General features: G+C 45.6%; 1 protein-coding gene across 2 annotated transcripts; it reads left to right on the top strand.

Moving 5' to 3' along the window:
• Window positions 1-5,758: 5,758 nt before the first annotated feature.
• On the top strand, window positions 5,759-12,868 carry OSGIN1 (oxidative stress induced growth inhibitor 1). 2 transcript variants are annotated; one of them, XM_027909996.1, is made up of 5 exons: window positions 5,759-6,171; window positions 8,774-8,910; window positions 9,229-9,420; window positions 9,723-9,814; window positions 10,478-12,868. In XM_027909996.1, the coding sequence occupies exons 1-5, from the start codon at window positions 6,087-6,089 to the stop codon at window positions 11,469-11,471; spliced, it is 1,500 nt and encodes a 499-aa protein (XP_027765797.1). In that variant the 5' UTR covers window positions 5,759-6,086; the 3' UTR covers window positions 11,472-12,868. The 2 variants fall into 2 exon arrangements, with proteins under 2 accessions (XP_027765797.1, XP_027765798.1); XM_027909997.1 differs by lacking the exon at window positions 9,229-9,420 and having other exon boundaries at window positions 5,760-6,171.
• The last annotated feature ends 1,883 nt before the right edge of the window (window positions 12,869-14,751 follow it).

Raw genomic sequence — 14,751 nt, 5'->3', positions numbered from 1 at the left:
TTTTTGCAAGTACAGAGATAGAACTGATCCTCTGCTTTATCTAAAGGCAATCCTCAGTGTCACAGGTCCTATTAAAAAGCAAACTGCTTTTTAAAGAAAGAAGCTTTTCACAAGCTCCTGTGTAATTATTGTTTTCCATTAGCCAGGTCATCTGGTGGTGTCTTGCTAATCTAACTCACTGTCCCTTTTCTGGAGAACGTTCATTAGAGGCTAAGCTTTGCTATTTAATTTTTAAAAGGAAAAACTTTAAAGAACAGAGGAGAAACCCTTGCAAATAATTCATTTTACTGACAGTTTCCACCCAAGTCTGACAAATCTAGTGATTCCTCACTGGAGCACAGTGCAATGCACCCAGTGAATGAGCACAGGGCAAGAGTTTGGCAGAGGGTTTTTTTCTGTAAAGGTTGAAGGCTCTCTAAAGACCTTTAAATCTGTGCACCAATAAAATGTTTTTATCAGTTTAGGATTGCTCAAATTAGTAGGTCAAAAGTTGCCTGCCAGGCCAAGTGCAGATTGCACAATTACTTCCTCTTCTGGAAAGTTTATGCAAAGTGTTGGGCTGAATTATTTGTTTCCAAACAAGGTACACAAGAGAAACACTAACATTGATGTATATATATAATATATATATATATGCCATGTGATTGTTGTTGGGATATCTATAAAAAAGCCACACACAAATTGCTATTCAATAGTCTTATTGAACAGTGGGTTATTGTACATGAACATTTTCCTGCAAAGAATTGTACTTTACACAAAACTACAATAGAGCTGGTGGTTTTGGAAAGACTTTATGTGGTTTTGGCTTTATTTGTGAAGGTAATAGAAATTACAGTTTTAAAAATTCCTGTGGGAAATGGGGAAGGACTCCTGCTTTTGTACCTGAAGGACAACTTTCTTTCTGCTGATTTGCACACATAGGAAGCATTGCTGATTTTCCTCATTACAAAGCCTGCCAAAGCATCAGAGATGGTTTCCTCTTGTGTCCATGGTATCAGCAAGGACTGACTTGAACATCTTTGTTCTAAAAGGTTTGAGATGCAGCGCTGCATGTCAACATATTGAAGACAGGTTTTGAAAAACCCAGTAACAGGGCAGTCCTAAATCACCTAAGCAAACAAATGCCTTACTTTCTCTGAAAGCCTGATTTTTCCTTGACTAATATGGATAAGGTGCTTTCGTGCCAATAAATAGCTGAACAATACATACAAAAGCCTTTGCTGTCAAAAACCCAGTATGAGTTATTTAAGAGTTCTGTGCAAATGCTACCTTGGATAAAGGCCCAGGGAACTTGAAAGAGGCCTTAAAAAACCCCACCCCTCAGTCTGACAGTGTTTACCGAGTCAGATTTTTCAAAGGGTTGACTGGGAGTTTAAGTGAAACAATGGTTGACATTTATTAAAAAAACCTTACTCTGTTGGAATTAAACTAGAGTATTGTATTAAGTATTCTGCTCTGATGTGGGCTGTGAGCGTAGAGAAATCCTTCTCATGAACTGCTTTTATCTTTTAGATCACATGGATGAATCTTAGCTGGCTATCAGCAGCCCTCCTGATTGCCTGGAAATTGTGGTTTCAGAGCAGATGGCCCCAGAGATAAACATGCTGCATTTACTACTTCAACTGAATATTTGGTGTCCAGGTATTTCATTTGTTAAGGGCACTTTAAATTTAGCAAGCTGGATCGATCACTCCCTGTATTGAGTAACATATCTTGGATGAAAATCCTGGTATGTTTTAAATTTAACAGAAGTTTGAGTCATTTTACTGCCACTGAGCAAAAGGTTTATAACACTTTATCTCACTGGAGAAAAAGAAATATAAACTGAAATCCCTATTTTCAGACACACTATCTATCTGTGATGCCCTGAGGGTTAAAAATGAAGCTATTTGTTCAGTGCGGGCCTTCTGCCATGCAAGGCTCCTCCAAGCTGCTTCTGCTGGAGTCACGTAGCCAGAGGAACACGAGTAAGGAAGTTCACTACATCTTTCATTCAGAAGCTGGGAAGGGAAATTCCTGCTGACTCATGCTTAGAAGTATTTTCCTTGCTCCACCTCCTTCACTTTGGCTCCTCCTCTCCCTTGCTGCTGGTTGCCTACGATATTTAAACAGCTGTCCTGGAGCAGAGAGAGGATTCGAGGCTGGCACTTTGGTTGGCTCTGGCTGTGCAGACCCTCCCATCCAGATCCCACTGCTCACCAGACCTGCTGCCAAAGGTAAGAGGGCTCTGAGCAAGCACAGAGGATCTGTCTGGTGTGCTGCAGCTTTGGGTTCTGAATGTCACAGGGCTGTTTTTAGAAAGTTATTACATACCATAAAGTTGAATTTGTTCCACGTACTCTTATTGTGTTTGGATGATGACTGGCCTGACATGTAAGAGTAATAATACAAGGGGGGAGCTGACTTCTGAAACTTGTAGGGAAGTATAACATGTAAAAGCTATCGAGATATTTGCTTTTTAAAAAGAGTACTAATTAGTTAAATATTAAACTGGTGAAACAAATGGGTTGATGAAGAAGCAAAGTTGAAGAAAACTACGGTTGCATTTGTGCTGGTATTGTTCTTATTTAACACTGAATGTTGGGACAGCTCTTTCAGTCTCTCCAGTATTTACATACTGACTGCATTGCTCTCTTGAACTCTCCCCATGTGCTGTTCAGGCCACACGTGGTGGTCCTTACTCGAGCAGAAGTCTGGTGGCTCTGACAGGGAGAGCTCCTTGCCTGTGGCTGATGTAACCTGGCTCTTCATTTCTAAAGATCAGTGGCCTTGTGCAGCTGAATATGTCTTTGCTTTTGCTGACTTAAAACCTGTCTGCCATGCAGCCTGGGACTGTGGGGGACACACTGACCCACTTTGAGGTGCAGCCACGCTGACCCACTTGAGAGCTGCAGTCCCTGCAGACACCAGGCTGTGTCAGGAAGGTATGCAGAGTTTGGCTCAGAGGGAGCTGAGTGCTTTTCCAAGCCAGAATGGTTATGTAACATCACACAAGACACTGAAATGCTTTGGAAGCAGCGAGAAGACAGATTGTGAAACTTGCAGCATTCTCCCAAATGAAGGGAAAGGAAAGGAACATCCATTTCAAGCTGGAAGCCCAAAGCAGGAGCCAAAGCCAGTGTCACTAAGCTGGCTAAGAGTGAGTGCCCAGCAGCCAACACTGTATAAGAAAAGGGGGAGAAGAATAATCTTGAGTTTCTTGCTGTCCCAGGCTTTTTCTTGGTGTTAACTAGTTCTGTACAGATTTTAAATGAACTTCAATGTCCCATATGCTTTCCTATAGTATCTGCAAGAGCAGGCTTTCCTCTGCTCCACTGCATTAGCTATACAGGTTATTGAGGTATAGGAGTCTCAGACTGAAAAAAAAAAAGTAATTAAAATAATCTACCTTAACTTCTAATGGCAGGGAAAGTGGATGTTTGGCCTGAAACTGAGATGTCTGAGGTGATCTGAGCTCACTTTTACCCCAAAATCAAACGTTTAGCCTACAGGAGGGGAATGGCTATAAACAGGTTCAGCATCTGGTTCACTTTGGACTGAAAAAGAATTATTAACTATGAATTATAGAGAAGGCAGCTCTAGGATGGGGAAGGGCCTTCTCCCATGTGTAGAGAGATGCTAGGATAAACAAAGCATGTCTGGGTAATCTCGTGTTGATAGAACTGACCAGTGTCAAAACTTCAGGAAGCAAAGTGCATGGCACCAAAGTGTCACAAGGGGCTTTGTGAACCAAGGTACTGAATAAATCCATGGCTGAAAATGCTCATGTATGTGCACAGATCTAGTAATGTCATTAGCCTAACAATTGTGTTCCTCCAGCCATTCAAATGTGCTGCTTTGTGGTGTGTCAGAAGGTACAGAGTGGAGGACGGTGACCCAGGAGGGTGTTATCAGTGAGCTGGCAGCTGCTGCCTCCGCTTTATCAAGGTGGGGAAGGGTGGCACAGAGCAACAGGCAGGAGCCAAGCTAACCCTCCTTCTGATTAAACAGGACTTCTACTGTCTTGTGCCTTTCTTGTCCCCTTCAGTCTCCCCCAGAAAATGCTGGCCTAGAATAACGTGACTCTGCAGCCCAGCCTTGCAGATGGGATGCAGGCCCATGTTTGTGTGCTGGCTCTGCTGCTCCCCTGCAGCTCTTGCCACGTGCTGGGTTGGGTTGGGTCAGCAGTCCCTGCTTCCAGTAAAAATCCCAGGGGTGTTGCTGGGGTACCCCTGTCTCCAGAGTGCATACAGTTCCTCTGTGCTTGCTGCTGCAGAGAGCTGTGCAGCAGAAACCTGGAAGATCCCTTCCAGAGATCTCGCTTTCCTCTTCCAGACTCGTAGTAGTTTCACTGAAATAACGTGCACTCTGTTAGGAAAAATTATTAGGACCTTTTCTTCTTGTGTAATGCAGTCGTGGAGAGGGGTTTGTTTATTTGTTCCCATGGAGAAGAAACCTCTGCTAACCCTCAGCTAGATCCTGTGGGTTGGCTGGTTTGAGGGGGATACCTTACTGGTCACACCAGTTCCTTTGGTGTCCCTGGCTGTACCAGGTGCTACTGCTGAATTCTGCCAACTGCAGCTCTGGAGCTTTGTGGTAAGGAATTATTTGGGGGTAAACTTACAATCTCCTGAAGGTGATGCAAGTTCTGGTTCATGTGGCAGAAACTACCCAAAAAACTGGAGAGATAGTTGGGCAGTTTGGCTGTGCCCCCTCAACTCCCAGGGCTGGGTTAAACACGTCCTAAGGGCTTGATGCCTTCTTTGATATGGACACAACACACTGAAATGTTCTTCTGTAGTGACTGCAATGACCTCTGAGTCTCACTTTAACTGGGAACACAACCTGCCTTGAGATCCAGCTCTCTTCAAAGCCAGGTGCCTGAAATGACTTAAATTAGAAAGCACAACTATTGTGCCTTTTAAATGGAATTGTGCAAGTTGTAAACTCAGCCGTGGTTTCCTGGCAGCCCGTTCGGTCACCAGGGTCTGACTGCTCTGCTGTATCTCTGGGAGGTAAATGTCAGGCTCAAAGTGGGCCATGACTCTCGTAGGAAGACATTTGCTGCAGTGCCTGTCAAAGGCAGAGATGTGCCAGCCCTCCTGGAAGCATGCACTGTGCTTGCCAGAGATCCTCCTGCACTTGCAAAGGGTGTAAGGAACATGCCCTCCCAAATTCAGTGCCATTCGGTGGAGTTTTACTTGGCTTTCCAAAATGAAAATAAGGTTTTTATAAAAGAGAGTGTTTTCTGTAGAATAACTTAAAAGCTTATGCTGAATTTCAGAAATCTCATGTTTATTGTAGTAAAAATAACTTCTCTAGATTAGTGACAGAGTTGAATTCCCAGGAAAACTAAAGAAACCATTAATTGACATGGTAGGATTTCTGTAGGAATGGCAAAAACATCTGCAAAATGATTAGATTAGTTTTGTAGATTCTACTCCAGTGATACCTTAGTTTCCAAGATAACTACGGTGCATATTTTGTTTAAAAACTTGTTGTTATTTACTTGTTCAGACATACAACTCTTTATTTTCTGGAAAATTCAGAAAAAAGGTTCCAGCACTAAACTAGCACTTCTCAAAAATCCCTGTAGGAATGGAATGGTACATACTTGAAAATGCAGCCAGGAGAGTTCCTGCCACTGGGCAGAAGTCTTGAGTAAGGTTTTTTAATTTTACTTATCAGTGAATGCACAGGTTGCTTTAGAAGGTCCAAAGCATTTGTGATAATTATGACAATTTTCCTCACAGTATGTGAAGTTTTCATTAACAAGCTGCAACACTTCATGTAATGCAGTCAGAGGGTTACCAAAATTGCCAGCTGTTCTGAAGGGACTGGAATTCGTGTCTGGAAGAGAAAGATAACTGTTCTCTCCCTCTTTTAGGTTGTATAATCAGAGAATATCCTTTGATTTTGGGGTCAGGAAGAGAAAAAGATAAGGAGATCTGTCCTGAGTGTGGAATGTAAATCAAGGATAATACTTTAGATCAACCTGCCTTTGTGGGCTGTAAAAAGTCTTGTTGTTGTTTTGTGTTTTTTTTCTTGTCAAAAAATGCAAGTAATTCAAAAGTTCTTTGTTTCAGCAGGCAGGCTCCAGAACAGAAATGCTTCCAGACAGGAAGATGTATCCCTTGCTGACCAGACCCTCCCAGAAGAGTGGGCTCAAGCCCCTGCCCGTTGTGATCATAGGTGAGCTTTCTCCTGCCAGCATCCCTGTGTTCTTAGGCTGTTGGTGCTTTGGACCTGCAATCTTTACCTTTTGTTCCACATGTTCTCACTCAAAGCAGAAATACCTGCCCACTGTTCTGCATCCTTTCCCTGACAGCCAAACTTCCTATCGAGGAAGATCACTGAGAGCTGTGGGAGGAGGGGATCCAGGTATTGGACAAACTAAACCACATTTTTAATGGTAAAATTGGTAGCCTTTTGGACATCAGTTCATCTGGGCCTGTTTTTTCTCAGTTGAATACTTAGAAAAATTTGAAACCTTTTCACGACAGATAGTTAATCAATTTGCTGTGATTATCTGGAGTGTTTGAATTGGAACTGGGTTTGTGTGATCTTTTTTGACCATTATGGCTGTTTAGAAATTGCTCCAAATTCTGTTAAAGTTTCTTGAAATCTTTCACAGATTTCTTTTAAAAGAAGTGTCAGCTACACTGATTTTGCTCAGATTTAATAGGCTAATAAAAAGCTGTATGCTTTCTACCAGTTTAAAAAAAAAAGAACAGGTTATGTATTGTCTCCCTTGCAAGAGGGAGTTTGGTCGTGTGAGGTGATTCTTGGAGCAAAGCACAGGTGGTGAAGTCATACCTTCCCCTCTGACTAATCATGCACTGTGCTCAAGGGCAGGTGTTGGACCCTGTTCATCCGAGCATGTGTTTAAATGCCTCGTAGAGCTGGGTTTGTTCCTTATCTGGCATCTCATGAAGTCAGTGCCCCACATAAATCAGCTCTAATCCTGGCTAGCAGTGAGTTTGACAGGGATACTCCCACCAGCAGGTTTTTGTCTGAGTGGGACTTTGCACTGCCCACGAGTTGTACAAGTCTTTAGGTGGGAGGGAGGGTGTTTTGGGACACCCCAGTGTGCCTGTACAGGTGTGCAGTGCAGAGATGTCACTAAAGCCTCAGGAGCACCTTTGGGAAGACGTGCACTTTGAGGAAGCTGCTGGCCTGGAGGAGCTCAGCTGTTTCCCTGCAGCTGGACACTGCACTGAGGTTCCAGCTGCTTCCCAGAGCCTGCTCCAGGACAGCTGTGTGCTCCCTCAGCTGTGCTGGCAGCCCACTAAAGCAGCTTGAGCCCCAGAGACAGCTATTCTTGTGGCCATATCACCCTTAGCCGTGGTTCAGAGCACATCCTCTGTGTGCAGTTGCAGAGTGTTGTGCTCTCAGGTGGTTAAGATGTCTCCTTGTACTTCCTAAAGCAAAGCAGTAGCCTGGAATTTGTTATACTTTCCTATAGCTGCAGTTTAGCTTGTTTTCAGTTTCTGTTGCTGGTGGGTTTGGATAACTGTTCTCCCAGTGGACTGTTCCAAACACTGCCCTGCAGCTGGTTCCTGCTCAGCCCAGCAGACTTTGCCCGCTCTGTGACACGCACTGCCCTTCACACAGCCCTTCACACAGCTCCCTGCTGGCTTTACACCCTGAGGTCCTCCAGGAGCAGCCTTTGCTCCAGTCACTCCTCAGGCACAGGCACTGTCCCCAGGCTGCTGTGTCAGCTCCTCCCAACAGCAGCTCCTCCTCGTCACTGCCTGATGTCACTGCTTTAGTCACACAGCAGTGAGCAGCAGAGCCAGGGCAGCCAGACAGGCTGACACCTCCTTCTACAGACACTGGGAAACATTAAACATGCTGGAGAACAGCCATGTGTAAACTTTGCACAGCCTGCTCTCACTGGAGGAGTTCAGTCATCCAGCAGCCTGTTCAAAGTGCTGCATTCTGAGGGCTTGTCTTGCCATGGCAGAGATTTTTTTTTTCCTTAACACACTGCTTGCAGTACCATGGTAGACCCATTAGTCAAAGCTGCTATTGCCAAATATCCCTTAGTAGATGGAATTTCTTACTGGGCAGAGCTGGTTCCCCTTCACTTCAATAGTCACTCTTTTCAGGATTCCGTGTCCTGTGCACAGTGACCTCCTCTGCTCTGCTGTGAATTGTGCATCCAGGAGAGCTGAGGCCCTGCTCACAGAGTGACAGAACATGCTGAGTTGGAAGGGACCCATCAGGACCATCCAATCCAACTCCTGGCCCTGCACAGACACCCCAACAATCCCACCCTGTGCCTGAGAGCGTTGTCCAAACATCCTGGAGCTCTGGCAGCCTTGGGGCTGTGCCCACTGCCCTGGGGAGCCTGGGCAGTGCCCAGCCAGCCTCTGGGTGAAAAACCTTCTCCTGAGATCCCACCTGAGCCTGCCCTGGCACAGCTCCATGCTGTTAATGGATGTGTGTGACCAGTTCCCAAACCTGTATGTTTACAGAAGTAACGCTGTTCATCACTGTGCTGGAAATTCAAGGCTCAGGTTAAGTTAACCTCTGACTTTTTTAACCCAGAGGCTTTTCAGCAAGTTCTGAGGACCTTGCAATGCAAGTGGAAGAAACTGAGAGGAGAAAGGGACACATGAGGGTGAAATGACTTCCCCAACTCCATCCAATAGATCAGTGGTCAACCTGGAAGAGAAAATCCCCTGTATCCCCAGTATGATATCTTTTGAATTGGTCTGGATATTAAAAACACTTTTCAAAGGACAGCTCTATCTGCAGGAGTTTAAATTCTTCTCCATTGTCTTTTCAGGGAATGGACCTTCAGGAATCTGCCTCTCATATTTACTGTCAGGTTACACCCCTTACTTCAAAAAAGAGTCTCTTCATCCTCATCCTATTCTTCAGAGGAAACTGGAAGAGGCACCAGGAGTCTCCATTTTGGACCAGGTTTGTGTAAAGATAAGCAATGTAATACCACAATAAAGCATCCTTAGGGGTATATTATGAGTGATAACCTTGTTGGAATTTTCAAAATGCACAAGCAGAATAAACCTTAAGCAAATTCTGCTGTGTGATCCAGATCTCCCTTGTATGAAATGCCAGCATTCCTGCTAAGATCTTCGAGGTACTACTTGGGAAAGAAAGGTCTGTGTGCCAGAAAATGAGATTCCATAACACCAAACCCCTGGCTAGAGATACTGGGGTAACAAGCAGTCTGCTGCCTGGCAGTTACACACCCTGAGCACATGCTGCTCCTCTCTTTAGGATCTGGACTATCTGTCTGAAGGCCTGGAGGGACGGTCTGACAGCCCCGTGGCTCTGCTCTTCGATGCTCTGCAGCACCCAGACACAGACTTTGGTGGCACAGCAGAGTCCGTCCTCAGCTGGTGGCACGAGCCCAGCAGAGCCATTCCCCACCTGGTTCTTGGCAGAAACGCTCCTGGAGGTGCCTGGCATGTGAGTGAACTGCAGCTGCTGGGGTCTGCACTTTGGGGAAGAGCCAAATTGTTCACTGGGGAGGGAAAAGCTCTGCTGAAATGCCAGCCAGCCACGTTTGGGTTTATGGATATAAAGTTTAAAAGGAAAAGAAGCATGAGAGGCCTTTCTCATCTCTTGTGCTTTTGGGAGGATGTGGATGGTTTCATCCATGACAGCAGATCAGAGGAGATTACCTGATGTGTGCTGTATTGAAACATGAGAAGATTGCCTTTCACTTTTGATATAAAAATAAAGTAATTTTGCTCTGCTTCTTGTTCCAGTCTATAGAGGGTTCTATGGTTACCTTGAGCAGAGGGGAATGGATGGGACTCCCAGATCTCCCTTTCAAAGAATGGCTGAAGCAAAAGAGAAGGTGAGATATCCATGGCAGGATCACTTACAGACTTCTGGAGGTTATTGGCAAACCTGGAGTGGACTTCTCGAATGTAGCTCCCCATCTTTTATGGATGATTTTAGTGAGAGAAGGGACACCCTCCCACACCACAAAAAGGGTCCATTTTTACATTCAGTGATTCAGACAAAGTGCCTCTTGGAAAGTGTCCTTCCCAACAGCCACTGGGGAGATGGAGACCAGGAATTCTGAGTAAAGCTTGGGGAAAAAAAAGCCTGGTCACCTGGCTTCTGTGTCTGCTGCTGCTGTCCCTAATGACAGATACAATCAGTTCTACTGCTCTCTAGTCTGTCAGGTGCTTCTGCTCTTGACATGTATAATAATGAATCTTAGAAAGTCTAGGAGTTAAAAATGGAATGGAAGCAAAGTGTGAAAGGAAGGCATAAATGAACAACTGTGTTCTTGGGGATGGGATGAATGCTAGAGAAAGCTGCCTGTATCCAACAGCTTTTGGACTTGAGTGCTAGGTCTGTAAATCAGGAGTAACTTTGCTGAAGTCAGGGAATAGATAAGTCTCTGGTAGTGCCAGGGTAGATGACTCTAGGATATATTCGGTGGAGGAGGGGAAAAAATTCCAGTCTCTTACTTAACTGCAACTTGACCTTTGTTTGTGCTGTATTCCAGAGGCCTCAGAAACAATAGAGCCACAGCAGAAGACATTGCTCAATATTACCAGCACTATGTGATGAAGAAAGGGCTGCAGAAGAATTTCAGATGTGGCACTGTGGTGACCTCTGTGAGGAAAGTGAGTGCAGAGAGCATCTCCAGCCACGCCCAGAAAGATCTGCAGGAGAACAGTGGCTCACTCTGGAACCCCAGTGAACAAAGTGCAGAGGTCTTTCAGGTGGATGGGTTTTTCAAAACTGTGGAAGGTGATAAGGAGCCCTTCTCCATCTATGCAGAGAACGTGGTCTTGGCTACAGGGACGTACGATAGTCCCACCTGGCTCGGGGTCAAGGGAGAGAACCTTTGCTATGTCCATCACCAGCTGTCTGCCCTGGAAAAAGCAGTGAAGAACAACAGCATTGGCATCATGTCAGACCCAGTCTTGATTGTAGGTGCTGGTCTGACAGCTGCTGATGCCATTCTCTTTGCTCACCATTGCAATATTCCAGTAATCCACGTTTTTAGGAGACGAGTCAGCGATCCAGGTCTTATCTTTAACCAGCTCCCCAAAATGATGTATCCTGAATACCACAAAGTCCATCAGATGATGAAAGAACAGACAGCTGCTTGTGCTGGGCCTTATGAATGCTACATCAGCCTTCCTGAACATCACGTGCTGTCCTTTGGCAAGGACAAGAAATGCATCATTCAAGACAAGAATGGCTGTCAGAAAGCTTATAAAATTTCCATGGCTCTTGTTCTGACTGGCTCAAACCCCAACCTCTCCTTCCTGCCAAACAATGGCATCGACTTGGCAATGGACAACACCCAGCCCGTGAGTCCAAAGAGGAACCCCGTAGATGTTGATCCCTTCACCTATGAGTGCACTCAGGAGAGGGGGCTCTACGCTCTGGGACCCCTGGCAGGAGATAACTTTGTTCGTTTTGTGCAGGGAGGGGCTCTGGCTGCTGCCAGCTCTCTGGCAAAGAAAGCAAACAAAAACCCCCCCTAACAAACCCCCCAGCCTGTGCTGACTGTACTGGAGGGGTCAGTGCTCCTCCCACAGAGAGGCAGGCCAGCTGATTTGTACACCCTCAGATCTAAAGCCCATTCCTGGTATTCTCCAAGGTTATACAGAGAGTTTGTAAGTTCTTGCTGAGTTATTTGAGAAGATTAAAAGTCACCAAATGCAGAGTGGGTTTCACACGCAGCAGAATCTTCAATTCCTGGGTCTTCAGCTCCTTTTCTGCATAGCTGTGCATGGTTCCTGGGACTGAATCCTGTACCTGGAAAAGCAGGGGGCAAGACAGGGGTTGCCCTTCTATCTAAAACCCTCCAGGTGACTGAAAATTGAATTGAGGAACAATCGATGTTAATTATTTTCAGACAGCAGGTTCACAACCCTGTGTCTGTTGGTGTCTTACAGCGTTTTTTTCATGAAACAAAGTAAGCTGACCTGGTTTTATTTGCTCCTGTGGTTTGGCTCTATGTTCTTGTTAGGCCAGAAATCACTGACAGGTGCTGCAGGTACCTCTCTGTCACATGAAGTGGTACTTTGCAAATGAAAACTGACATACAAACGTTTGAAGCTGTATTGTCTTACTGACACCACCAACAAGTAATAGTAATATTATTTTTTTTTAATCAAGAGATCCCTGTGATGGGTTTTTTCTCCTTCCTGAGAAGGAATAGTAATGATTTACAAACACTTGGTTTGCCATCTTGCAGCTTTCTACTTTCTGAATGCTAAAAATGCAACAGCCAAAGTCTTGGCAGCTGCTGTAGAGATGAGCAGAACTAAAGGGGAGCTGCTGGTCTGTCTTGTCACTGCCCAGGGAATGTCTGGGGCTTCTGCTGCACAGAGTACTTTGGAAAGGTGCAATATGTTATATATTGGGTGGATTTCTAATGTATTATGATTTTTTTTTAAAAAACAAGTCTATTTTTATAAGGGGGGGAATGGCACAGTCACTTTTTGATAGCTTTATGCTATACATATCTCTACTTTTTTATACTGTTTTTCCAAAAATTTTTATTGGCAGAATCTTTTGTTGCAGTCTCAGTCAGTGTTCTGAATGAGCTGGGCTGGGCGGGGATGATGCCTCTTGTTGCAAACAGTTCTTAAAAGACCTAGAGGGCCTTTTATACCTCACACAGAAAAACTGCAACCCTAGCTCATCTGGTCTGATGCAAAGACAGACTCAGCTCCCTGTGCTGCACTGAAACTCGCTGGTGTGACCTGGGGGACAGCTCAGTGTGTGGAGACAGTGGCTGTTTGTTTGTAAATGAACTGACCTCAGGTTGAGATGTGAGAGGAGTTTGTCTGTGCTGTTGCTGTATCACACTTGAATATTTTTTCCCACTGACTATTCTTGTATGAAACTTCTCAATAAAGTGATTTCAGGCTTAGCCTGTGTTTGTTTTAATTCTCAATCTCTGACCCAGAGGAGACCTAATGAACTGTTCATCACCTTCCTGGTGAGTACCAGGGGGTGGTTTGTGCCTCCTGAATCCTGCATCTCTCTGCTCCCTGGGAGTATCTACTGTGGGTTTGCTCCCTGTGTGTCTCTCCAGGAGGATGGAGAACCCTTGTAGTGCTTTGGCAGTGTCTTCTCTTGGCAGGCCAGGACACAACACCAACCAAGCTACTGGCCAGGCTTTGTTCTTGCCTGGCTGGGGAAAGCTCTGACTGCCTCCAGGGTGGAGATTGCACTGTCAACATTTGACTGCCCCATTCAACATTTTGCCACCTTTCTTGCTAAGAATATAGGCTATTTTCTTAACTAGTTGAAGTGTTCCTATTGTGACTTGTGCCTCTTGGTTTGGTGGTTTTGTTTGGGTTTTTTTTGTTGTTTAAGTTGGGGTGTTTTTTTGTTGGGCTTGGTTTTTGGTTTTTGGAGTTCTTGGTTCTGGTGTTTTTTGGAGGGAATGAGTTTCCTGATCTGCCATCACTCACTGCCAGAGGGCTGGCAAAGCCCCCAGGGGTCTCTTTGGCAGCAGTACTCTGTATGAGCTGGTACTTTTCCTGCCTGTTGTCCTGGCAATGTGGATGTTCCTGGGTAGGACTGATGTGGTTCTGTGCTCTTCTGCAGTGAACCTTTGCCAGAAAAAGTTCAGTGACCAGTGTTCTCCTTTCTGAAAATCCTGGTTTGGGGTGGGTCTTCTGACCTCAAAAGCAAATGAAGTGGAGGAAAAGAGCCAAAGAGCATCTTCAAACAAACACAAGGGGCATTGGAGTGCACTGGAAATGAGGGCATGGGATTGGTGTCAGGTGAAATGCTGCCATTCCCCTCTCTGAGATCAAAGCCTCGCTGCTCATGCTGACCATTCCATACCCCATATTATGTTCTGGTGAATGAATCTGCCTGCACGGGACAGCTCCTAACTGGGTCAAAGCTGAGCCTCTGGCAGGGGAGCTTGGGTGTCTGTGCTTTAAATAGCCCCCTTTCCTGCCCAGCAGGGCTGAGCTGATGGCCTGCCCTGTGTAGGGCCGGAAAGGGAAATGGGTTTTCACAATTGATGCTTAGAAAATCTCCTGCATTCTGCCCCGGAGGGATGTCAAAGCAGAGGATCTCAAGAGCAGAAGTGGTGGTTTAGTCATCAACAGCAGGTCCTCAGGGCAAGGCTGTGCACTGCTAATCCAAGTTGTCATTCCATTCTTTGTATCCAGGAAGGCAACTATAAATTATTGTTCCAAAACAATCAGCTGTGAGAATCAGCAGATACCAGCTCTGTTGTGTGTGGAATTCACCCGAGCATTGTAACCTTGGCCTGGCCTGTGACAGGACCAGGAATAAAACTGGCTCCTGCTGGGCCCTCTGCACAGCACTCTCTGCCTGCACTGCTGATGCAGCTCCATCAGGTGACACTCAGTGCTGTCATCCCCCTCTCCACTGCTGCTGGCCAGGCCAGCCTGCAGGTGACCCTGTGAGCCAGCTGCATGTTTAACAGTGACCATTCTGCCTCATTCCTGCCCCTGCAATCTGCTGTCCTCTCCCTGCTGCCCAGGGGAACCACAGTGACCAAAGCAGGGCAGGGAAGCCACCAGCAACTCCCTGCTCAGCTCAGCTGGGGTAGATCAAGTTGTTTTTTCCATACAGACCTCTGGCTGCCTCCAAGAGATCCATCATTCTGCAACAAGAGCTTCATTTCAGGTACCCATTTCATCTTCAGTGCTCCTCAGCCTGTTTTGGTCTCTGGTTGTGTGTCCTTGCAGAACGAGCTCCTGAGACCTGCTGGTACCTGCCAGGAACAAGGGGAAATTATGTCCCCAGGACCAAAACAAAGGTTTG

The sequence above is a fragment of the Empidonax traillii genome, unplaced genomic scaffold, assembly GCF_003031625.1.
Source record: "Empidonax traillii isolate 1590-97213 ecotype Southwest subspecies unplaced genomic scaffold, ASM303162v1 scaffold2592:size21176, whole genome shotgun sequence".
Classification (NCBI taxonomy): Eukaryota; Metazoa; Chordata; class Aves; order Passeriformes; family Tyrannidae; genus Empidonax; species Empidonax traillii.
Note: the sequence above shows the minus strand (reverse complement) of the source record. Positions and strands in the feature narration are given on the sequence as shown.

What these genes read in the sequence shown, in the direction of transcription:
- OSGIN1 (XM_027909996.1), top strand. Translation starts at nt 6,087, where the DNA reads ATGCTTCCAGACAGGAAGATGTATCCCTTGCTGACCAGACCCTCCCAG. An exon ending in GAGTCTCCATTTTGGACCAG is followed by an intron (nt 8,911 to 9,228) that starts GTTTGTGTAAAG and finishes TCCTCTCTTTAG; the next exon opens with GATCTGGACTATCTGTCTGA. An exon ending in TGGCTGAAGCAAAAGAGAAG is followed by an intron (nt 9,815 to 10,477) that starts GTGAGATATCCA and finishes GCTGTATTCCAG; the next exon opens with AGGCCTCAGAAACAATAGAG.